The following is a 25325-nucleotide window of genomic DNA, read 5'->3' on the forward strand; positions in this document are numbered from 1 at the left end:
AAAAAAAAAAAAAAAAAAAAAAAAAAAATTAGAGAAGAGATTTAATGCAATACTTCTCAAACTCTTCAATGAAATTCAGAGCAATACTCCCTAACTCCTTCCTTGAGGCAAGCATTACCCTGAAACCAAAACCAGAGAAAGACCAAACCATAAAAGAGAACTACAGGACAATCCTAATGAAGATAGATGCAGGGCTGGTGAGATGGCTCAGTGGTCTAAAGCACCTACTTAGAACAAGTTTGGCAAAGCACAGGGACCACGGTCCAATCCCCCAGCACCACATGCCAGCCCGCCCCGCCCCCTGGTATGACGAGCTGGCCACACACATACACACACACACACACACACACACACACACACAAATAAATAAAGTTCTATATTTAAAAAAAAAAGATAGATGCAAAAATCCTCAATAAGATTCTAGCAAACAGAATGCAGCAAATCATAAGGAAGTTAATACACCATGACCAAGTGGCATTCATCCCAGGAATGCAAGGATGGTTCACCATATATAAATCAATAAATGTAATACACCCTATGAGCAAAGCCAAAGGGAAACATCATATGATCATCACAATAGATACAGAAAAAGCTTTCTAACAAAGTCCAACACTCATTCATGATAAAAACCCTACAGAAAATCAGAATAGATGGTCTTTACCTCAATCTGATAAAAGCCATTTACGACAAACTAACAGCCAACATCATAATAAATTGAAAACAAAATAGAAAGTTTTCACTCGAAAATCAGGAAAATGATGAGTGTGTTAGGGCTGGGGAGATAGCTTGGTGGTCTAAGCACCTGTCTGGCAAGTACAAGACCAGGGTTCGATCCCTGGTACTGCATGCTGTGCTGGCTGTGCCATGCTGGTCACTGAAACCAGGTGTGCTGGCACACACCTGTAATCCCAGAGCTAGGGAGACTGAGAAAGGAGGATCATTATGAGTCTGAGCTGCATAGTGAGACCCTGTACCAAATAAATAAATAAATAATTTTTAAAAATTAAAAAGCTGAGGATGTCCACTATCATCACTTCTATTCAATATAATTCTGGAAATACTAGCCTGAGCAATTAGACAAGAGAGAGAAATAAAAGAAATAAGGATAGGCAAGGAAGAAGTAAAATTATTATTCACAGATGACATGACAGTCTATGTAGAAGACCCCAAAATCTCCACCAAAAGACCTCTAGATTTAATAACCAAATTCAGTCGCATAGCTGAATACAAAGTTAACACTAAAATATCAGTAGCATTCTAACATACAAACAACTAATTCACTGAGAGAAATTGGGGAAACCACACCCTTTATAATAGCATCTGAAAAATATGAAATACTTGGGTAATATCTAACAAATGAAATAAAAGATCTATATATTGAAAATTACAGTACTTTGAAAAAGGAGATTGAAGAGGATATCAGATAATGGAAAGATATTCCTTGCTTATGGAAAGGAGGAACCAACATAGTGAAAATAGCCTCATGGACTTAATGCAATCTTTTTTTTTTTATGCTGGTGATCAAACTCAGGACCTTGTGCTTGCCAGGCAGGCACTTATGCCATTGAGCTATCTTCCTGGCCCTGCAATCTTGATCAAAATATCATTAACATTTCAAAGAATTAGAGAAAACATTCCTAAAATTCATTTGGAATCAGAAAAGACCTAGAATAGCAAAAGCAATTCTGGGCAAGGCAGGAGGCATTACAATCCCTGACTTGAAATTATACTACAAAGTTAATGTGATAAAATCAGCATGGTACTGACAAAGCAAAACAAACAAAACCAGACCTGAATATCAGTGGAACAGATTAGAAGATTCAGATACAACTGTAAGCACATGCAGCCACCTTATTTTTGACAAAGGGGCCAAACATATTCACTGGAAGAAAGACAGCCTTTTTAATAAATGGTGGTGATAGGCAAGAGCAGGGACCAGGTTTGATCTCTGTACCACATGCCCCGCTGATCCTGCCCTCAAGCACGCTGAGCAGCCCACATGTCTGCAATCCCAGTGCTGAGGAGGTTGAAAACAGGAGGATCACTATGAGTCCGAGACTTTGTACCAAACACATACAAATAAAATAAAATAAATGGTGATGGAAAAACTGGTTCTCTATAGGCTGAAGACTAAAACTAGACTCTTGTATATCACCATGCACTAAGCTTAAGTCAAAATTGACCAAAGACCTAAATATTAAAACAGAAATACTTGATCCACCGGAAGAGAAAGTAGGTAGAAATCTCAAAGACAGATGTAGGCAGACAGAGTTTATAAATAAAACCCTAACTGCATGGAAAATAATTCAAAGAATCAACAACTGAGACCTCGACTTATCAAAATGCTTTTGCATATCAAAAGAAATCACCAACAAAATGAAATGACAACCCACAGATTGGGAAAAAATTTAGCCAATTGTCCCTCAGACAAAGGATCTCTATCTAGAGCATGTAAAGAACTGAAGAAAACAAAAAACAAAAACCAGACCTCCCTCAAATTCAAAGATCCAATCCAAAAATGGGCATCTCAGATGAATACACAGTTCTCAGATGAGGAAATACAAATCGCAAATAAATATACATATATAAAAAAGTTCAACATCACTGGTCATTTGACAGATATAAATTAAAACAGCACTGGGTATCATCAAGAAATCAACCAATAACATATGTTGGAGGGATTGTGGTAGAAAAAGGAACCCTTATCTGCTGTTGGGGGCAGTACAGACTGGTGCAACCACTGTGGAAATCAGTATGAAGTTCCTCAATAAGCTAGGATTTATTTATTTATTTTCTGTATTTTAGGGAAGGGTCTACAGGGTGTTCAGAGTCTCACTACTAGATCAGACTCATAGTGATTCTCCTGTTTACAGCCTCCCAAGTGCTAGGATTACAGACGTGCACCACCATGCCCAATCTCAATCACCGGCTCAGTGTGCCCCAGGGGTGGGGCAGGCATGGCAGGTGTTTTAATCTGCTATTTGGCCAGCCCTCAATAAGCTAGGATTAACATCACATTTGAAAAAATTTTAGGAGAAAACGGGGGGCCAGGAAACTGAAGCATGAGGTCTAAAAATGTACATTATTGTAAAATGGGAAGAAATTGTTTAAAAAGAAAAAGGAATTGTTTAAAAGGAAAAAGGGGGTCTGGGGAGATAGCTCAGTGAAATAAGTGCTTGCCTGGCAAGTACAGGGGCCTGAGTTCAATCCTCAGTTCTGCCAATTAATAAATACATACATACATACATACATACATACATACATACATAAAATAAAATCTTTCTTCAGCATCCCATTTGATTCAGCTGTCTCCCTTCTGGATATCTTCCCAGAACAATTAAAAACATCATATTATATCAATATATGTGTGTCAATGTCTATAGCAGCAAAATTTGTAAAAATTAAGTCCTGGAAACAACCCAAATGCCCATCAACCAAAGAATAGATTAAAAAAATGATGTGGTATTTTTTATACAATGGAGTACTACTCAGCCACAAAGAAGGATAAACTTCAGACTTTCACAGGTAAACAGATGCAACTTGAGACCACACTTACTAGTGAAATAAATCAGACTCACATGCATAAATGTTGTATTATCTCTCAGGTGTAAGAAACTGAAGCGTGAGGTCTAAAAATGTACATTATTGTAAAATGGGAAGAAATTGTTTAAAAAGAAAAAGGAATTGTTTGAAAGGAAAAAGGGGGTCTGGGGAGATAGCTCAGTAGAATAAGCGCTTCTCTGGCAAGTGCAGGGTCCTGAGTTCAATCCCCAGTACCGCCAAAAAAAAAATAAAAATAAAAAGAATTGTTTAAAAGGAAAAAGGATAGGGAAAAGAGAAAAAGAAGGAAGGGCAAAGAGAGAGAAAATGCAAGTTAGTGATACTGTTAGTGTCTTTTAGTTCCTAGAAAAGGAAGATTTGTGCTTATATCTGTTGGGGAATTTTTTTATGCCCATATCTTACACTCTGAGTAACTATTATAAAGATGACAATAATATACAATGTATTAATTATAATTATTCTATCATCTTGTTATAAGATTTTGTTTTATCTTTGTTCCATAAAATAAAAAAATTAAAAAATAAGCTGAATAATGAGTTTTTAACCAAATCACGCAAGGACAGTGAAATGTACATAGTGTTTCTTCACCAACCAGCCTGGCCCTTCATGGCATTTGATGATGGACTGTGCATGCTCTAAGGCCCTGCGTGGACACCTCTCTTCCAGAAACCTTGCAAGCCCAGAGAGGTAGAGACCTTCTCCCCAAGACTCCATGGCACTGGCACAGTTCAAGGAAAGTCTCAGCAACTCTGTTCAACACTTAAAAGAAGAATTACTGGCACTACTAGAAATCTCTTCCAGAAAAACAGAAGAGGAGAAAATACATCCCAATTTATTCTATGAAGCTAGTGTTATATGATCCCCAAATTAAACAAAAAGAAGTAGCAAAGGAAAAGAAGGAAAACCAGAAAACTACACATAAAGACAACACATCAATACAGATGTAAAAATCCTGGGCTGGTGAGATGGCTCAGTGGTCTAAAGCACCTACTTAGAACAAGTTTAGCAAAGCGTAGGGACCGTGGTTCAATCCCCAGCACCACATGCCAGCCAGCCCCTCCCCCTGGTGGGCTGAGCTGGCCACACACACACACACACACACACACAAATAAATTTTTTTTAAAAAAAATCCTGTTTGAGGATGCACAAAAAGTATCGTTTACCACAACCAACAATGTTTATTCCAGAGATATGAGGCAGTTCAGTATTTAAGAACCAATTAAATGTGTCCTATGTACAGGGCAAGAAAAAAATACTCCACGGTTATATAAATTGACACAGGAAAGCATTTAATAAAAATCAAGGCATAATCATAAAACTCTTAGAAACTAGACATAGAGAATATCCTTGGTTTGGTAAAGAACATCCACAAGCTGGCTCCCAGGTCAGAAACAGGCAATGGGTCCTGGCTAACTGTTCAGTTTGGCACTGGATGCATTGGCCAGCGCACACAGCAAGAGGGGGAGGCCGAAGTGGGAGAGGTCAAGAGAAGAGAGAGGAGTGTGTCCACCTGTTGTACAGGGTTGTTGATGTAGTAAGATGAGGAATCTCTGGCATAACCTCTAAGAGTGCATGTGAGTTGGGCGAGCTATAGGATGGGAGCAGCAAGCATCTTTGTGTTCTATGCAATAACCATGGAAACTGAACTACAGTACTAGTTGCTACTGTTCACTAGAAGGAAAGGGTTCACTGTGACTCTAAAAGATATAGAAGGGAGTGCTAGACAGCAAAGTATGGAACAATGATGAAGGAAATTTAAAAATCTAAATGAGCCAGGAGTAGTGGTGGATGTGCCTGTAATCCCAGGACTCTGGAAGTTGAGACAGGAGGATCCATAAAGTTTGAATTTAGTCTAAGCAACCTAGTGAGACCTTGACTTAAAATAAAAAATACATCCCCTGGCTAGGGATGTAGCTCAGTGCAAAAGCCCTGGGTTCAATCCCCAGTACTACAATAAATAAATAAGCAAGTAAAATTTATATGGAAAAGCAAAGGAACTAGGGTACATAAAACAATTTTTTAAAAAAGGGGCAAAGTGATTGCAAGGCTTATTATGCAACCATGGTGATCAAGACAGTGCAGAACTGACAGACACACAGAGACGGACAGAAATTAAGAACCCAGAATTGCTCCACAGTATGCTTTCTGTCCTTATGAGGATGGTACACAGGATAGGGGAGCTCTAACACTTTTTTTTTTTAATTTTAAATTTTTATTTATTTGTTATAGGGTCTCACTATTCAGCTTGGACTTACAGTAGGCCTCTTGTCTTAGCCTCCCCAATGCTGGGATTACAGGAGTGCGCCACTACATTGGGCTCCAGGCTGGCATGGCAGGTGGTACAGGGGATCGAATCTGGGTCCTTGAGCTTGCCAGGCATGCGCTTAGACCACTGAGCTATCTCCCCAGCCCTCTAATACTTTTTATTTTGAGAAGAGTCTTCATAAGTACCCTAGGCTGGCCTTGAATTTGCAATCCTTCTGCCTCACCCCTGTGAGCAGCTGGGATTATGGGTGTGTTTTACCATGCCAAGCTGTAGTCTGACTTTGGACAAAGGCTGTGAAAATAATTCAACGGAGGAAGGAGTCTTTGCACCAAATGGTGCTAGAGCAATGGGGCATCTGTGGGCAAAAGTAAATCTTGAACCAAGGACAATAGACAGATGGCACATGAAAAGATGCCTGACATACACATCTATGAGAATGGCTAAAAACATTGACAACACCAAGTGTTGGCCAGCATGTGGAGTAATAGGAGCTCTTGTTCATTGCTGGGAAAAATGCAGAATTGTGCACTCTGGAAGACAGTTTGACATCAGAACTAAACATCACACTGTTAAATCCAATCTCTGTACTCCTTGTATTTATTTAAAGGAGCTGGAAACTTATGTCCACACGAAAAACCTGCATATTGATGTTTATAGTAGCTTTGCTCATAATTACCTGAACTTAGAAGCAACCATTTCAATAGGTGACCATGTATCCAATGGACTACAAATTCGGGGCTAAGAAGTGAGCTATTAAGATCTTAAATGCATATAGCTAAGTGAAAGAAGCCATTCTGAAATAACTGCATGGTTCCAATTAAATGACATTCTTGGAAAGCTAAGGGCAAGAGGCTGAAAGCTAGTAGGCAAACAAAGAACACAATCCTGGTCAGTGGGGTGTCAAGCTGGGGTACAATTCATGCACAATTCCCTAGCACTTTTATAAGAACAAGAGAGATACAAGTGCCACTCCACACCCTCACCCTGGCTGACCCCATGGGCAGGAGTGGGATTTTCCAAGCAGCTGTTTTTGTGAGCTCTGACTCTGGTCTTCAAGGCCCCAGTTTTCTCTTGATGCAAACCAGACTGCAAGTGTTTCTCATTAGCACGTGCCCCATCCAGTAAGCACTGTCCTTCTGCTTGTCTATGTGCCCCTTGGCTGCAATATACGTGAGGGACAAATGAATGCAGCCCTCCCGGGTGTGTGAGTCAGAGCTGGGCTCCAGTCTGAGGGAAGCAGCTGAAAGTTTTCTTGTTGGGGAGCCAGTGTTTGTGCTGTAGCAGCTTCACTCCCCTTTGCCTCCCTGAGCCTGGTCATCAGCAAGGGTCCCTGGTGGTCCTGGTCTGCTACAGAACGGTGGTCTTCTCTGAAAGGGCAGGAAAGGCCAGGCTGTGGATAGGCAGGTGAAAAGATAGACACAGTCTATGCTGAGCACCTGCCAGATACTCATGTGCCCCATCCTTTCCAGCTGCTACTACTTGTTCTGGCAGCTCTCTGGGAGGGGCCATCCACACCCAAAAGGATGAAGAGCACTTAACACCTCAGGCTAGAGAAGGCAATGGGAGTGGTGATTGGGGGTAGAGTTCCAAGGGTCACTATACTGTTGGTTCAGGGCTCAGTGTGATTGTTAGGCTCCTGTGGTCCAGATGGCTCCCATCACATGCCCTATGCTAACTCCTACTGCCCTTGATCTCTCCCCATGGTCCCAGGCAGAGGGGTAGTCCTAGAGGGAAGGTGCTTATAATCAGCACTTGTCCCTCATATTCCATGCCATACTCAACAGAAGGGCACAGCTTGGAGCAGGACTGAGGGTGCGGACCACGGCAGCACTGTACTGTCCAGGGCCAACGGGTGACTGCCAGGCCCTGCAGGCCAAGTACAGCCACGACAGGGGGCAGAAGCCTTGTTATGCCAGAAGAAGGCTTGGCTACAAGACTGGAGCACACCCTGGCACTTCATAAGAGGGTTACCACTGTGAAGATCTGCTTCCACCATGGGCAGACATGTCCTAGTGCACAGCTGGTGGGATGGAATTTGAAAAGGGGGATGGAGAAGTGCCAAGGTTAAGGTCCATGCAGTAACAGAGGGCTGACCCATGATGACCATATGGGAATCATGCCTTTCAAGAATTACAGCAGTGTGCCTCTTTGTCGTCCCTCACTGGCTTCTCTGAGGGAACAGAACCTGGTCTCTCACGAGACCTTCATGTTTCCTTATTAAATAAATAGTATACTTGGTTTGGCCCTGGGTGGCATTAAGTTATATTAATGGTGACAAGTGGCCCAGCAAAGAATATAAACTTTTCTAATTTTTGTTTTGTTTTGTTTTTTGTCTTTTTGGGACAAGGTTAAACTGTGCAGCAGTTCAGGCTGTCCTTGAACTCACTCTGTAGCCCAGCCTGGCCTCAAAATTGCAGTGTTCTTCCTGCCTCAGCCTCCTGAGTGCTGGGATTACAGGCATGTACCACCACATCCAGACTTAAACTACCATTTAGAACAAATCATTTTAAAAATACTCCCTGCCCTGACCTGTATGTCATGTAGAACAAAGTTTACCCTGTAAATGCACAATTCCTAAAGTCCATCTTCAAGAGGAAGATCAGCTGCCTCTTGGCTAGGGAAGCTGTACCAACCCCCCTGCCTCCCCACGCAAAGAAGGACTAAATGCCAACAGATTCAGGCAGCTGACCACTCTCGGGCTCCCAACCAGCAGTCCCGAGTGCCCTTGGTGTGGAATGCAGCTGATCTTATCGGCTGCTACTCCAGAACAACTGGGAAGACTTGCCAAGTCTCAAGAATGTGGTAAGGGAAGGGCAATTCCCATGTGTCTATGGTGTGTGACCTCAGCATAGTACTGGCTGCAGTGCACAGATCATGATTATTAGGGACCAGCCCCATGGCCACAGCACAGGTGGCTGTGGGGCTGTGCAGTAGAAAGATGGTTTCATGAGCTCAGCTGGAGAGAAGGCTCACTTGGAAGATTCTCCAATGCATCATAAACTTTCTGCCCTTCTGATTGCCTACCTGTGTGACTAAGAGCAGGGAGCGTGGTGGAGCTACCTGCAGCACTCTCACTGCAAACAGCTGTTCTATCCAGTCATACGGCACCCTGCAGTAGATTCCGGAAGTCTGGCACTCTGGGGTCATGCAGCATGGTCCAGACTGACCAGGAGCCTCGTCTTATGCCATTAATATAATGGAGACAAGGCTTTCCTGTTATGGCAGATGGCTAGAGCTCACAGTCCCAAACCAGATCTAGAAAGCCAGAGACTACCTTGGTTCAACCTGGCTCACTTATCTGGGATATGACCTTGGGTAATTTGCTTAAGTGTTTTCAATAAAATATCATGTGGGGATGATAAAAATACTGTACTTCGGGGCTGGTGAGATGGCTCAGTGGTCTAAAGCACCTACTTAAAACAAGCTTAGCAAAGCACAGGGACCGCGGTTCAATCCCCCAGCACCACATGCCAGCCAGCCCCACCCCCTGGTGGGCTGAGCTGGTCACACACACACACATACACACACACAGGAATTAAAAAAAAAAAAAAAAGAAAAAAGAAAAAAAATACTGTACTTCACTGATGCTATGACACATCTCTCATTTTAATATCTCTAAAATCAGGATGCTCAGGACACAAACTTAAATACTGTATGGTACCTCTCATCTGAGTAAGGCAAAGAATGAACTAAAAAAAGAAGGATGGAAGGAGATAAAGAGATGGATCTCATTTATGTGTGCCAACTCCACAAAATGATTATAAAATGCATATATGCAAATACATATTTATACAGTAAAAATTAAAAAGTCAGAATGTGTCTTATATTGGGCAATTTTAAGGCTGCTGAGGGCGGAGAACAGAATTTGACACAAAATGAGCATTACTCAGGAGCCAATGATGGCTAATGGTGTCTGCTTTTGGCAAATGAGATAACACCTGATACCTTAGAGCACTGTGGTCCTAAGCTGAGCTGACTGACATAAAGCTTTGGTAGGGTCAGTATACTGGCACTGGAGCAGAGGCACTGTGGTGAAGCCAAGGGACTCACAGGCCAGAGAAGGCCTGTCTGTGCCTGGTCATAGACCTCATTCTTGCTTTCTGGCCTGTGGCATCACGAAGAAACTGAGTGACATTCTGGCTGTGTTTAACCCCTGGCTGCACAGCAAACCCACATTACTCTGCAATCCGCACCCTTTAATTTTCAGAAACAATCATTCTTGGATACAGAACCAGAACATGTCACGGTGGTGCCGTTCTTCGAACTTCAGGACACCACTCACGCAACCAATCAGGTGTCTGACAGGGCAATGGCTCTTTAAGCTGCTTTACTGCAACCCACTGTTTACAAAGAAAACCCCAAAGCCAGAAAGTAGTGGGCGAGCAGAGAAAAGGAGCGGAGGGCGGGAGCGCAGCAGGTGCAGCTGGGAAGGCCTGATTACCGCCTTCAGCTCTAGCCCCAGCCGGCTTCCTCGGGGCGGCTACGTGCACCCTGCAGATTAAGGATGGGTGACTCAGCAGCTTGCGCTGCACCCCCAGAGAAGCCAGAAGGCGGACACTGAGGGACGCTTGAAAGATCGGCAGGAGAGCCTCAGGTTCGCGTCCTCCCATGGGACAGGTCTCAGGTTACCCAACGCGAAGCGCCCCCGCCTCCTAGGTCCGACAATAGGCGCGGCTGGGGGCGGGGGGGAACCTCAGGCTCTGGCCACAGAAACTGCGCTCAGCGGCCTGGAGGCGGGGCCTGTGATTGCGGAGCTCCGAGGCTGGGAGGCGGCGCCGTGGGCGGGTCCGACGCGATCACGTGTGTACACAGGGCCCGGGCGGCGTGCGCGCCGTGAGCCCCTCCGCCTCGTCGGAGCCCCGCGCTGCCCGCAGTGGCCGCCGCCCAGAGAGCCGGTGAGTGGGGCCCGGGCCTGGGGCCTGGGCAGGGTCAGTCGAGCGAACTCTGGTTTCGGTGGTCGAGGAGCGAGCGGAGTCGCGCGCAGTTGGCTAGTGCCCTCTCCCTGTAGCACATAGTGGCGAGGAGGGCTGCCGGACAAGCCGAGCCCCAGCTGGGGGACGGGCGCCAGGTCACTGACCTGCGGACCGGCAGCCAGGTCTCCTGCCCCCAGAGGCGCTTGCCCGGCTCCTCACATGACTGGCGGGAACCTATGGAGTCCTCCTGACCATGGTTATCGTTTTCGTCCCTGGAATAAGATTTTTGGTATTGGAACTGTCTACTTGGAGATAGCTAGTGTGTTGTCAGCTGTCCTGGACAGTTGATAGGGCGCAGAAAGGTTTCTTCAGTGCCTCAGTGAGAGGCTTTAAAACATCCACTAATAACCAGATACCCAGAATTAAGTTAATAGTGTAAAGTGGTAAATCACTGAACTAGACATTTGGAGATTCCTGATGTAAGTAATCGTGGTGGTTCATCTGTGCTGCACATGCTAATCTGAGAATAATTTTATATTTTCTGTCCAGAACAGCATTTGTCACCTTTCATTTCCTTATCTGTGGAGAGGTACTTATTTAAGATCTCCATTGCACTTTAATCAGCTGACACCTCTTTTTTCCCTTTATCTTGAGCATCTAGCAGAAGCATTTAGTAACAGAATGGCCACAAGCTTACTTTAAAATAAAGCTTCTGCAAATTTGTATGAATAAAGCTGTTTTGATTGTGTTCTCAGGCTACTCTTGCATGATAGCGGCCAGATGCTCTATCATCCTAACTGGGACACAGCTGAGTGCGAAGGGGCACTATGAATAATTATACTGAAAGCAGGGCTACGTTATTGGGTCATGACCTCCTGTGTAGCTCCTTAAAGAAGCTGTTACATCCACTTCTCCAAACCAGAACTTCTGGTATCTTACTAAGTGAAAAAGTCCTCTAAAGGTTATTAACTTTTAGAAGAAGCTTGTGTATGCTGAATGCTTATAGTGCCAGTTCTTAGAGAGTAAGCTCATTGCCCAGGGCATAGCTGTGTGGGTGTGACCCTGAACAGACTCAGGGTAGAGCTGATTTGGTCTTCCCATAATTCACCAGACCCTAGCATGTTGATGAAGAGGAAGTAAAGTACATTCACTTCCATTCTCAGTAATGTGAATACGTACAGGATGTTAGGTTTTGTGTAGACCCATTATATCTAACAATGGGTAAATGTGTTCAGTTTGGCTGGGGGAGCATGCTTGTGTGATTCAAGGTAGAGACTGTTGCACACTGCTCCCTTGGGAGGCTGCCTCCATCACAACCACTAGACTATCACTTGAGAGTAGTAACTCTTGAAATAGTAATTGTCACTGGACCTTTAATGACCCACACCCCTTCAGTCATATCCATCAAGGGTATGCCTTGGGGGAGGAGAGGGAGATCACCTCTCCCCTGAAAGTACACAGGACAGTAAGAGCACACTGCTTTCTTTACAAGGTGCTTCCCGGTTACTTCCTTCCTTGCTGGTTTCTCACTCCCTGTAAGGCTCAAGCAGGCTGGCTGTGTACTTTTTCTCTTGGCTGACAGCACAGCATTAGACTGTGGCTGTCCACAGGTCAAGAGTCCTAAAGTACCATTCAACAAAGAGTTGAGGGGGTACTCAGTTTGTAGAGTAAAATGGTGAGGTTTTTTCCTAGCGTGAGATGCTGCTGAAGGAGCAGAATTCAGTCCCTTAAGCAGGGAGAGGGGCAAACTGAAATGGGGCTGATGTCCTGCTCAACCCGATGGTCCACCCTGGGGCCCTTCCTTACTTGCCAAGGGGAATGTGTCCAGGAGTTTCCCCATTTTAATTAGAACCAGAGCAAACCAAACAAGCAACTGTTGCCATTAGAACAAACGTGACAAGTAAAAATAACCACCAGCGAATGATAAGATCTGTGGCTCTGAGCACTTCCCTGCAGGTAAGGCCACGCCTAGTTAAGAGCTGGGGTGGTAGGAAGCCAAGATGGGGTGCCACGCCTGCCCAGGATCTGAAATGGGGACTTTATCTGGACCATCAGTCTGGTCCTTGAATTTCTGAGCAGTCTTTTTTTGTTTGTGTTTTTCCCTGGGCTGCTGTTTGTGGGAAGGGTATTAGCCTCAAACCACGTTAGTAAGAGAACACAAAAGTCCCAGTAATGAGTACTTCATGAACAAAGGAATGTGTCCTATCTTCCTCCAGGGAAACAAAGCTCAGGCACCACAGTGCCCTGCTGCTCCCTGGCAGAGGGGCTGGACTAAGTCACTTTGACTCCCCCCCACCCCCACCCCAGCTCCTGCTTTTCCAAGGAGGACAGCATGCACACTTGTTTATGCATTGCAGCCAGGTTGCCTGGTTCACTCTCCCTCTCTTGTTGCTCTGCATTTAGAACTATAAAAAGCAAAAGGCTACAAAAATCAAAGCCAGCCATCTACATAATGAAGCTTTCTTATCACACCCCAGGGAGGCACTGTGTTTGTGATAGGAATCAGTGTGCCCAAGCTCTCCACACTGAAAACCTATGACAACAACAGCCTTCTCTGAGCATCTGGCTCCAACAACTGGATGTTAATTGTCACCAAGGCCTCTGCTCATTACTACAAAAGGAAACCAAAAACAAAACAAAAATCCCCAAACAGAAGCCATTTTCAAAGCACTCTGTTCCAGCACATTCACCTGGAATTGAGCATCTTATGGTGAAGAGCAGGTCTTTTTCCAACAGAAGCCACCTGCAGGGCCTGTCAGTCAGGAAGAACCTCAGCATGAAGCCTGCACTGCTGCCAGCACTGTCCCCATATCCTTCTCAAGATGCAACAGCCTGAGCCTTCTAATTTCTTTCCACAGAAATCTTATTTCTCAGGTATCAAGGGTGAAACATCTGTAATGGAACAAAAGCAAGCACCCCACCTGCTCAGCCACCCTATCCACTCTACAACAACATCCTCAGCCAGCTCTTGGGGGCACAGTACAGGGTACCCCTGGCCCAGGCTCTGTGTGGGTGGGAGAAATGCACCTGGTCTCAGCCCAGCGTGATCCCCTGGGGGCATGTGGAGACTCTTCAGGGATAGAGCCCCCAAGGGTGCTAGTTCCCCAAACAAAACACTAGAGGTGGGCTGAACAGGGTCATGAGGGAACAGGGAAACAAGGCTAGGCATCATGGATGGGACCCACATGGGCAGTCAACAGTGAGAAAGGATATGGGGCCCTGAATAAGAAGTCATTATTTTCAATCAACAAAGGTTAAAAAGTGAAATACTGAGATACTACCTTAGCGACCTGGCGGTGGGAAGGCTCCTGTGCGGCGTTGTGTTCTACGACATCTGCTTGCTCTAGCACTTGTCCCCGCTACTGCTGTCACCCAGGCAGTTCTCTCCGTGGGCTGCTCCCTGAGCCACTTATTTTAGTCCTGTCCATTCTGTTGCTTACAGAGATTCACTATTAACAGGCTCGTTTACAAAGATGCAGTATCTTACTTTGAAATACCTGCACGTGACCCCATGTCCTTGGAGCCCCAAAGGAGCAGGCAGTGTCAGCTGTGCAGAGTGGCCCACACAGACCCATCAACCCCATTCTGTGGCACAGGGCCTCAAGATGTTTAAGCTACAAGAGGAAAGAACTAAGACCCATGAAGCATGCTCTCCTTCCCAGTTCCACATTCCTTGGAAAGCAGTGAGCACAAGCCAGTGAAGCAAATGTTTATGCTGTAGTTTAATGCTAAACACACACCAGGAAGGCCGGTGTGTTGTGATGTTTGCAGAGCCTCTGCCTTCTGACAGTGTATTGGCTGATGTGTGTTAGTCTGGAGGTTCTTTCCTCTTGTGAAAATCTAGAGGTTCTTTTCTCTTAAGCTTGCCCTAGCACTGCACTCCTCCTTCCCCGCCCCCAGCACTTACACGTGGCTTGTCACTTGGGTTCATGTGCTGTCATCTCTACCCTCCCCTCTAGTTTCCTCTCTACATGTGCCAGTTAATGAAGGTTCTCAGTGAAAGGAACTGGACCAGCTAGCTTCCTCTGCCTCAATGATAGTTGGGGTGGGGGTGTGCTGAAGACCTGTGACCCTGTTATCCTACCATCAAAGTCCAGCATGGGCTTAGCAAATGCCAGGCATTCTTCTAGTTTACAGGAATTGATATATCTAATTTGAACAATCATGTGAAGATTTCTCTACACTTGGGGAAACTCAGCAGAGCGGGTAGCTACCTGCCCACCCAGAGACACACATCTGGTAAACAGACTGCATGGAACTCCTGGCAGCCTGGCTGTGGAGCCTGAATTCCCCAGCACTTCCTTCATGGAGAAGTTTGGGGATGAGGGGTTTCTCTAAGGTCTGCATACTGGTTGAGCTGCCCAGTTCAGTTCTCTGCAGACCACAAGGCACAGCTTTCACCAACAGCATCATTTATTCTAGTCCCATTCAGGCTCCTCATAGCATGGGATGTAGGGCCAGTGTCTAAAGAGTATGAAAGCCATTTTAGGACTGGCATTACCTTGTTTTAAGCATACTGCTCAGAAGCCCCCAGCTTTCTGGGTGTGAAGCCCTAACCAGGGACATCAGTGTTCAGCACTTGTCCCTCCCATTTCATCAGCTTGACCCAGTCAGTAGTGAAGGAGAGCTAGTGGAGAGCTGCACCATACCTGCTGTCTAGGACCTCCAGACCCTGTAGACCAGCCAGTGCAAGGACTCAGTGTCAGCACAGGTGCTGAAGGGTGGGGTTATATAGTGGGGTCTCATTTTACAGGCTGCCATTACCTCCAGGTTTGCCTGCCCCAATTCTGAGTAGGGACTCCTTGGCTGACAAACTTGGTGGAACAGAGTACACCAGCTAGGTGTCTCGGGGCTTTTGGGTGAGGGATGCTTCAGGGGCTTGTGGCTAGAAATTAGGAAGAAACCTTATATCTCCAAGTATATGCTTACGGCCCAGAAGACAGCAGGAAACCACCTGACTTGGGCCCTTTCCAGGTGGTCCCTTTGCTTCAAAGCAGTATAGATGAGGGGAGGATGAAAAGTAGCCAAGAGGAAGTCCATTTGGTAAGGACTTCCTTGGTGCCAGGGCAGGTGCATCTTCCTGTGAGATAAATGGCCCTTTTGGGGTTGTGTGGGCAGGTGGTTCTGTCTTCAGTCAGGAGGACATACAACGCAAGCAGCTGTCCAACAGAGAAACAAAGACCCCCCACTGAGGATCCAGAATTTGGGGTTGTGCAGACTCCTCAAGGACAGTGTTCCCTGGAGCCTCCCAGTGTACTTCAAAATGAAAACATGTGCACCCCCTGGCAGCTAATCATCCCACAAATGATAATTAGGCCTGGCCCCACCCCAGTAGAGGCAGCTGCTTTATTACTTCTGCTGAACTCCAGAAGGGCAAGAAATAGGCTGGCCTGAGGTTATCCCAAATCCAGCAGAGGGGCCAGGACAGAATGCACAGAGCCACAGTGGGTTGGTTCTGCCCTGGTAGCTCTTCTGACCATAAAATTCTAGCCTTGGTGCCCCAGCCAAGCTGTTCTGTACTGGGAGAGGGGATGGCTCTGCACCCTCTGTGATTCCTTAAAGGGTTTATTTGTACAGTGCTCCCACTAATGCCCCAGCACCCTCCCATTACACATGAAGAAGGCCTCCTTACCATGATGAGGCAGGATAGGCACATGGGCACCACTGTCTGGATCCCCTGGCCTCCTTTCTAACTCTAGCTCTCTGACACATTTGTGTCTTGCTCCTCCCTTAGTGGGGAAGCAGGTGCTGAGAGACATAAAGAAGATGTGAGGCCAAGAGCAGAGTACACTGAGGGCTCAGCTGCCTTAGTGGGAATTACATGGCTGATTGGGGTTCATAGCTGGCTTGGATGGGCACTATCCTCCCCCTGCTTCAGCAAGGTCAGCCTTCCCACGCTGTCTTCTCTGTCCTCTGCTGGTCCTAAACCCGCAGCCTGGACACTTCACGTGGGTGTATCACTGCCACAGAGGAAGCGAGCAGATGTAAAACCAGGCATGACCTCATGGCTTCTTCATGGGTGTAATTAAAGACAGAAAGTGAGCATGCTGTCTGGAACTGAACATTTCTGGAGTGGTAGCCCTGTAAAAGTAGACCTTTTTCTTTTATTTATTTATTTATTTATTTATTTTTTTGTGGAACTGGGAATTGAACTCAGACCCTAGCACTTGCCAGGGAAGTGCTTATTCCACTGAGCCACCTCGCCAGTCCCTTTCCATATTGACTTACAAAAGAAAAAGCAAACATCTTCCAGAAAAGAAAGCTACCTGTGTTCCTTTGCAACTCCTTTGGTACAGTGTCTCATCATGTGGCCTGCACAGCATGTGGTGCCGGGATTAAACCTGGTTCTTGTACTTGCCAGGCAGATGTTTATACTCCTGAGCTATCTCTACCGCCCCCTACGCAACTCCTTTGAAGGCCCCTTCAGTCCTCTGTAACAGAGGACCCCAAGGCTACTTGTGTGAACAAACACCGAGATACTGCCTTTTGGAGAACAAGACTTGCTTTTAACCATGGTTTTTGTTTTATTTTTATTTTTTGTGGCATTGGGGATTGAACTCAGGACCTTGTGCTTGCCAGGCAGGCGTTTATGCTGCTGAACTATCTCCCCAGCCAAGATTTGCATTTATTTATTTATTTATTTATTTATTTATAGGAACTGGGGGGTTAACTCAGGCCTGCGCTTGCCAGGCAAGCACTTATTCCACTGAGCCATCTCCCTGGCCCCAAGATTTGCTTTTAATACTGATCCCCACTTACTGTCAGAAGAATCTGGGCAGAGGTCAAAGCCTAAATCAGTTTGTATATGAAAAAATAAAACCCCAACTTCAAACAAGAGAAAAAGAAAGGGCATATAAGTCATTTTATATCATTAATTAATTCTTCTAAAGGGAAAACACTGAAGTGACTGTGATTAGGAACATCTTGGTAGCCAGAGACCCTCATGTGGCCCCAAAGTCACCCATTCCTGGCCAAGCTGGGTGAGGCAGCCTTAGCCTGGGAAGCCCACATGCCTTGCCACCTCCTGGCACATTGCAAGCAGGGAAGTGACCTTGAGGCCACCTTGGCCAGGATCCTGAGGGTTAGTGGGCAGTCTCCCACAGTGATTGGAGAGTTGGAGCTGTGTGTGTCCCTGCAATTGCTTCCTGGGGCCAGGGCACAACAGTGGACTATGTTCCTGGTCACTGTAGAGCTGGTACCTGGCTGGAAAGCTGCCTGGGAATGGCCAGGCCCAAAGCAGGGCAGGTGGGGGAGGTCAGGAGAAACCCAGGGGTTTGCCAGGGTGAAATGAATGTGGTTAACGGGCCTCTACTGCCAGGAGACGGGGGTCATGGGGAAGGGGCATTGGGGGTCAGGGCCTGTCCTGAGAAGTACCCTTATTTTGAGGAATGTGGGTGAGAAGGAGCCTGGCAGGTCTTATAGCAATGGTGAGGGAAGAGTTTCAGGGTGGGAGAGGCCAGTGATGAGCGCGGAAGGTAGCCAAACCAGCCAGTGTGAGGAGGAACATGCTTGGCAGGAGAGCCCAGGGAGGGGACAGATGGGGGTGGAGGAAGGGGGTGGGGGAGAGGGACTTCCTGAAAACCTGGGCTTTCACAAACCCCTCCAGGAGGATGCAGATGGGCAAAGGGGCTGGTAGGGGGCTGGGGCAGCTAGGTGGGCAGTGCTTTGTAATGGGGGGAGTGGTCATCCTAGGGAAGAGGATGTTTTCTCCTGCTGTGATAGTGACAGGCCTCGAGGAGTTCTGCTGACTTGGACCCTTCTAGCAGAAGGAGGGCAGCAGGTGGAGGGTCCCGGAAGTTGGGTCTTGTCATCTGGTGGGCAGCTTCCCAAATGAAAATGGGTGGAACACAAGCATGTGCCAAGAGTGCTTGGCAGCCCAGGCCAAAAGCAAAGACCCCATCATGGTTGAAGGATGCCTTCTCTGCACTCTATGTCTGCATAGTGAGGGATCTTCTGAAATCTTCCATTCTGATAAACTTGTTCAATTCAGACTTGTCCATCATATGGAGATTAGACCCAAAAGGCTATGTTGGGGGATTTCTCCTCTGCCTTCAAAACTCCCACCATCTGGTTCAGTGCTCCAGTTTCTCCTGAAGGAAGATTCCAGGAGGCCTGGTTGACTGGAAAGACTGCCCAGCCTAGGTCCTGAGGCTGGAGCTGGAGGGTGGAAACTAAGCCATTGTTCGCCACCTACAGGATGTCTCTCTTCCCCAAACAACTAAGGGAACAGGAAAGAGGAACACAGGGGAAAAGGAACTGTGAAGGGGGGAGGTAGAGGGAAGCCCTGCAGCTCTGCTGTGAAGGGCCCAGCCCCCACCCAGAGCCCCTGCAGCCAGGATGGGCACGGGGCCTGGGTCCTCATATTCCACTGGTCACATGAGCTCAGAGCAGGACAGGACTTTTCTCAGCCATGAACAAAGGGATAATGGGAGGAAGCAGGCTACTCATTGCTCTGTGATGAGGTGAGGCAAGAACACTTCCTAACTGGATTCAATGAGCTTCAGTAGCCATTGCTTCCTGCCCCCGAGACATACATGCAGGCAGGTTGGGGCAGCACCTGCTGCTCTTCCATCCTGGGGCTGTGGGCCATATCTGCAAGTGAGAATGCCATGAACCCTCACAGGATGCCCAGGTTCCCCTCTGCCTCTCACCATGACTGCAGAGCTGCTTTTCTACCCTCCAAATCCCATCGCAACTTTGTGGCAACCTTCAAGGCCATTTGCCTGCTGTGGTCACTTTGCTCCGAAGATCTCCAGGTTATGCATTAGCTCCCTTGAGGTAATGGCAGAAGGAAAAGCTAAGCGTGTTATTTTCAGGTGGACTGAAAGTGAATGAAAATGGGTACTACTTGGTTTCTGATCTTCATAGAAAACAAAAGTTACATAAGAAAACTATACATTGATGCTAACCCCAGCTTATGAAAATAGTTTATAAATCCTTCACTGTGTATAGCTGCTAGGAAATAAAAGTGGAAGCCATGGCCCCCTCTGCTGTGTGCCCTGCCTGGTGTAAGCACATGAACTTCCTTCGGCAGTGCTCTCACAGACCCAGGGGAAGCCACTTTCACACGTGAGCTCCAGTAATCTAAACAGAGCTGCTCCACGTGACTCTTCCAGGAAGGCTCTTCCTGCCCCACCTCTGGCAGTGGGGGTCAGCAGGCCAGGCAGGTGCAGGCTCCACTCTGAGGCACAGGGTGCAGCTGTCTGCAGCATGGACCTCGCTGATGCACACTCCTGGGGCTCCTCCCAGGCTCCGTGGACACCAGAGGATGCCTGGCAATGTGTGTGTGTGTGGGGGGGTTTTGCAGGAACAGCCTTCTTCCTAGTCCTGGGCTCTGATTCCAAGTCTGCACTGTGCTATGGCTGTGCCTTCAAAGGGCTGCTGTTTCTGGGTCTGATGTGAAGGTGGTCAGGACCTCTCTGGTCCAATTTCTGGCTGGATTCATTGAGCCCCTACAGCCACAGCTTGGTTTCCACAAATGTCTGTTCAATCTGTTTCCTCAGGGAGCAGGAACTTGTAACTGATCTCCTCAGCCATTCTAAATAGCAGGACCCTGAGTCTGTGCCAGACCTGTCCCCACTCCCTCCAGGACATGCTGCGAGCCGGATATACACAGGAGGGACTGAGGGGAAATGCCACCGCTGCCTCGATATAAACCAGCCAGCCCCCAGGAGCCTGGACATTTACCAAGCCAAGCGTGAGAGGATGTGAACACGCTTGATCTGGAAGCACCAGCCCATCCAAGCATGACCTCTCATTTCTTGAAACCGGCTGTAAACAGTGATAGGGAGGGGCCTCCGGGCTGCCAAGGGAGGCAGGAGCCGCGTGAGTAATTTGCTGGAGGAAAACAAGTGCGGCATCTCCTGGCACGAGCCTGCAGCAGACACACCCACACACACACCCACCCACCCATGCCCATGCTTTTTGACTGCAGTGGGTGGAGGAGCTGGGTTTCCAGATGCACAGAACAATCCCTGTGCTCTGCAGTAGTGCCTTGGCTCTGCCATGCAGCCTGAGGTAAAGGTAAGAGCCAATGTCTGGTGCTCCTGGGACAAGGGTGGTTAGGAGAGCAGCCACTGTAGGCTGAGGGAACTCTGATGACCTTCCACCAACAGGAGCCCTCTCAGGACAGAAGACAGGGATGCAAAGCAAGAAGGACAGTGAGACAGGCCCTTGCTCATGTCTGTTGGATGGACATGCCCTACTTGTAAGGTCACTAGAGGACTGGGCTCCCATCACTGGTGTGTGGCCCTTCTGTGTGTGGCTCTCATACCTGCTATTTCAGAGGAGTGAAGGCGATTTGAAATGCGTGGGAGCACCTCAAACAAAGCATAGGCCCTGGATGCCACAGGAGGCTGGGCCAGAAAGTTCAGGATGCCATAGGAGGGGCTGGGCCAGCAGGACTGTGGCTGGGGGTTGATAGTCTGTGAGAACAGAACACTCCTGGGTACAGACTTGTCTTACTGACACCCACTCACAGTGGCCACAGAATGTTTTATGGGACTTGTGGTCAATGAGGTCTGGTGTATGATGGAAGGATTGGGGCCCTGCAACATGGGCTCCTGCTTACATCAGTGACCACCAAAGCTGTACAGCTTGGGAGACAGGAACCTGGGGACTGAGACACCCGTGAGACAGCACTTAATCACAGGTGTGGTTACAGGCATCTGTAGCCAGGATTTGAGGAGACTCAGAACAGGAGAAACAGAAAGGACAAACCATTGGGCTGCTCCAGAGACCACAGATGACATCTCAAGAGATGATGGTTCTGGGAAGGGATCAGAGGAACCCACACCTTTCACATACCTGCCATTCCCTCCCCCACAGCGCTCACTGGCCCTGTGTGGGGCTGGTCAGGATGGTTGAGTAGAGGGGTAGGCAGAGTCCTATCTGGAATATAGTTGCTGTAGTTCAGGACATGTGCCCAAAGAGAATGGGGAGAATGAGGTTGCCTTGTGCCAAGTGGGGCTTGCTCTTGGCACCTTACTGTTTGACATCCCATCTCAACTGTGGGGACCACAGTGGTGCTGCATTATGTTCTGGGCTTGGTGCCCCTCTCACATGCGCCTGAGAACTGCAGCCCAGAATCTAGCCCAACTCTGAGCTCCTGAGTCCAGGGTACGAGGATGACCAAAGCTGCCAGTGAGGATAGGCCTAGGGTCAGTGTCCTCATTGTTGTGGGACTTTACAGTGCTGTCTGCACCTGGATTGAGGGGTGGCATCAGAGCACAGACTGTTTCCTCCATCATAAACTTTCCTGTTTCTACCCTCAGCCATGGTGCTGGCATATGGGGGGGGGGAGGAACCCCCATCCCTCACTGCTGGGATCCTGTGTAGAGGTGGGGACTGCAGAGCCTCTTCTGGTGAGCCCTCAGCAGGCAGGACCAGAGCCAGTCCCAGTAGCCTGGCTTCCTTTCTTTGTTTCTAAGCTCTGGGAAACAGGACAGTTGGCTTTCTGTGTGTCTGCCTCAGACATTGTCTTCCATTCTGAGAGCAGGAGGTCTGGTTAGGTCAAACTACATTTTAATTATGTTTCCTGAAAAATGTCTGTTCTTTGTAGAGGAAGAATTCTTTACATTAGGGTTCCACCAATCAGTTTCATATTTCAAGATGTGCTGTGTCCCCAGGCAACCCAGGTATCAGGCTGCCAAACTCTCCCAGTGTGGGCAGATATGAGCACCAGTCATCCAGTAGGCTTTAGGAACCACGGTGCTAGGCTGTATAGGCTGGGGGGAGCAGCTTACTTGCTCTGTTCTGGCAAGGTAGGAGTTCTAAGACCACAGTGTGTGCCGGGCTCCCTCTCAGGATCCAACATATACCTTCTCCAGAGAAGCACGAGGGGCCGGGATCCCACCCAGCCCTGCTCAGTGCCAGCTACTTTTCCAGGCCCACTTATGGGTTAAAGCTTGTGCTTCATGTGCACACTTGATGCTCCCACCTGCCAAGTGCTTCTTTCTTGCTTCCACTTGGCAAGTACCCGGACAGGTACACATATATGTCCCACCACATAACACTGTGTTGTCCCCTTGCCCCAGCTCACAGTAGGTGCTCACTGTACATTGGTTAAGAATAGCCCACAGCACTGCTCAGTACCTAGAGTCAGGTGGGTTCTGTCCCTGTAGAGCCCCCCAGTGCCAAAAGGTGGCAGCAGCTCTCTGCTGGTAGATTCATGATACAGAGAAGGGCATGCCATACTCCTTGGGTAGATTCTGTGGCAGTGTCAGGAGTGAGCTGTCCAGGACTTGATTTCCTAAGGAAATGGGATATCAGAGCCCGACTATGGCCCTGAATGTCATAACAGCCTTACTTGGGACCTTATAGAGTTTCTCAGGGGTTGGTGCCCAGCAAGGGGACAGGGCATGGCTGACTTTGTCCCTTCTCTCCACAGAGGTGTGCAGCCTGGGTGAGGCCGTCATGTGGAGCTGTGGCCTGCTCAACAGCACGACACAGGGCGAGGAGCAGCTGTGCCAGGACCTGCGTCTAGGGCTCTGGGTCCTCTCTTTGCTCTACCTGGTGGCTGGTGTCCCTGTCGGCCTGGGATACAACACATTGCTGGTGCTGGTGAACCTGAGCAGCAAGAGCAGTATGACCATGCCAGACGTGTACTTTGTGAACATGGCCGTAGCAGGCCTTGTGCTCAGCACTCTGGCTCCTGTGCACCTCCTGGGGCCACCCCACACCAGGTGGGCACTATGGAGCCTCAGCAGCGAGGCACATGTGACACTGCTGATCCTGTTCAATGTGGCCTCCCTGGTAACCATGTACTCCACTGCCCTGCTCAGCCTTGACTACTACATTGAGCGGGCCCTGCCTCGTACCTACATGGCCAGCGTGTATAACACGAGGCACGTGTGCGGCTTTGTCTGGGGTGGGGCACTGCTCACCAGCTTTTCCTCCTTGCTCTTCTACATCTGCAGCCACGTGTCCTCTCGGGTTGCTGAGTGTGCCAAGATGCAGAACACCGAAGCTGCCGATGCCATCCTGGTGCTCATCGGGTATGTGGTACCAGGCCTGGCTGTGCTGTATGCCTTGGCACTGATCTCTCGGATCCGAAAAGAGGACACGCCCTTGGACCAGGACATGGGGAGGCTAGATCCCTGGGTGCACAGGCTACTGGTGGCCACTGTGTGCACACAGTTCGGGCTCTGGACACCTCATTACCTGAGTCTCCTGGGACATACAGTGCTGGTCTCACGGGGGAAGCCTGTGGATGGGCACTACCTGGGGATCCTTTACTTTGCCAAGGATTTGTCCAAGTTCCTGGCCTTCTCTAGTAGCTCTGTGACACCACTGCTGTACCGCCATATCAACAGAAACTTCCCTAGCAAACTCCGCCGATTGATAAAGAAAATAAACTGTGGTCTCCGGCACTGCTCCCCAGATCCCTCAGGGGTCCAACCAGTGATGGCGCAGGCTTAGGGAGAGTACCAGCTGGCAGTGACCATGCTGGGGGCTTCCCTTGCCCCTCTCTGGCCCCAAGTCTTGGGAGATGAGCTGGCCACAAGGAAAACCAAGTTCAACTGGATGCAGAGCACTTTGTTACCCAGACGCTTGGTGCTTTCTGTCCAGAGATGGACTGCTACAAGGATAGCACAAGGGGTATTTTTCTTGAGGTTTTCTATGTTTTCCCCAAAAAAGGCTCATCTTGGGCAGGCCATGCTGGGAAAGCACAGTCCAGTGTGGAGGACAGGCTGCCTCTTATCACCCTGCATTCACTGGGAGATGGGGCATCTCTGCTGAAGACATCTCGCAGTCCATGTCCTCACCATAAACTGACCTTCAGCCTCCTTAACAGCAGGCTTTTGGAATGAAGTGATAAAATTTAAAGCCAGTATTTATACTTTATATTGCCATAGTACTTGATTCCCCTCTTTGTTTTATAGAGATGTTTGACAGAAAAATGACAAGTATTAAGATGAAGGAAACAGTGCAAAGAGGGCAACATTACTGCCAGCTGGCAGCCTAGGTTGAGGATAGCACTGCACCAACAGCCACATGGAAGGGCCTTACCCACCACACATCCTTGCTGCCCTGCCCCAAAGATAGCACCAGTTCATTTCCTTCTGTGCAGACCTGCCCCTCTAAACCCCTTCCTCAGAGTGCACATAACACTAAAGAATACACATTAGCTCAAGGAGGACTGCCAACTTACTCCCTAAGCAAAGTGCCTTCCTAGGGCATTCATCAGTGAGGGTTAGGAGGGAGGACAGGGTGGCATGAAGCTGGTTCCCCGAGTGTCCAGGACTTGGCATCCGTGGTGAGGAGATGGCCTGTGGGGCCTGTTCAGTGTGCAGCCACACGTGGGTGTTAGCAGCAGGTCAGCACAAGTGAGGTACCCTTCGGCCACCTGAGCCCTGCTACTTTTCCCAACTCTCATCCCTCCACATCACCCATATCTTCCACTCCAGTTCTTTAGGATTTAATTATAGGTCCACAATCCCAAATCCCCAATTCTGAAACCCAGGAAGCTCTATAAGCTTTCTTTTTTTGCAGAGCCAGGGATTGAACTCAGGCCCTTGTGCTTGCCAGGCAAGCACTTATTCAACTGAGCTATCTCCCCAGCCCCTCTATAAGCTTTAAGTGAT

General features: G+C 48.0%; 2 protein-coding genes across 3 annotated transcripts in view; one reads left to right on the plus strand and one right to left on the minus strand.

Annotated features, from left to right (window-relative positions):
• CUNH7orf50 (chromosome unknown C7orf50 homolog) overlaps positions 1 to 25325 on the minus strand; it is a 146431-nt gene that overhangs the window by 29005 nt on the left and 92101 nt on the right. The gene's annotated exons all lie outside the window — the stretch shown is intronic.
• Positions 10634 to 24669, plus strand: Gpr146 (G protein-coupled receptor 146). 2 transcript variants are annotated; one of them, XM_023713428.1, is made up of 3 exons: positions 10646 to 10722; positions 20244 to 20763; positions 23129 to 24669. In XM_023713428.1, exon 3 carries the CDS (start codon positions 23155 to 23157, stop codon positions 24157 to 24159), a length of 1005 nt encoding a protein of 334 aa, XP_023569196.1. In that variant the 5' UTR covers positions 10646 to 10722; positions 20244 to 20763; positions 23129 to 23154; the 3' UTR covers positions 24160 to 24669. The 2 variants fall into 2 exon arrangements, with proteins under 2 accessions (XP_004629645.1, XP_023569196.1); XM_004629588.2 differs by lacking the exon at positions 20244 to 20763 and having other exon boundaries at positions 10634 to 10722.

The sequence above is a fragment of the Octodon degus genome, unplaced genomic scaffold, assembly GCF_000260255.1.
Source record: "Octodon degus isolate 3935 unplaced genomic scaffold, OctDeg1.0 scaffold00031, whole genome shotgun sequence".
NCBI classification, from domain to species: Eukaryota; Metazoa; Chordata; class Mammalia; order Rodentia; family Octodontidae; genus Octodon; species Octodon degus.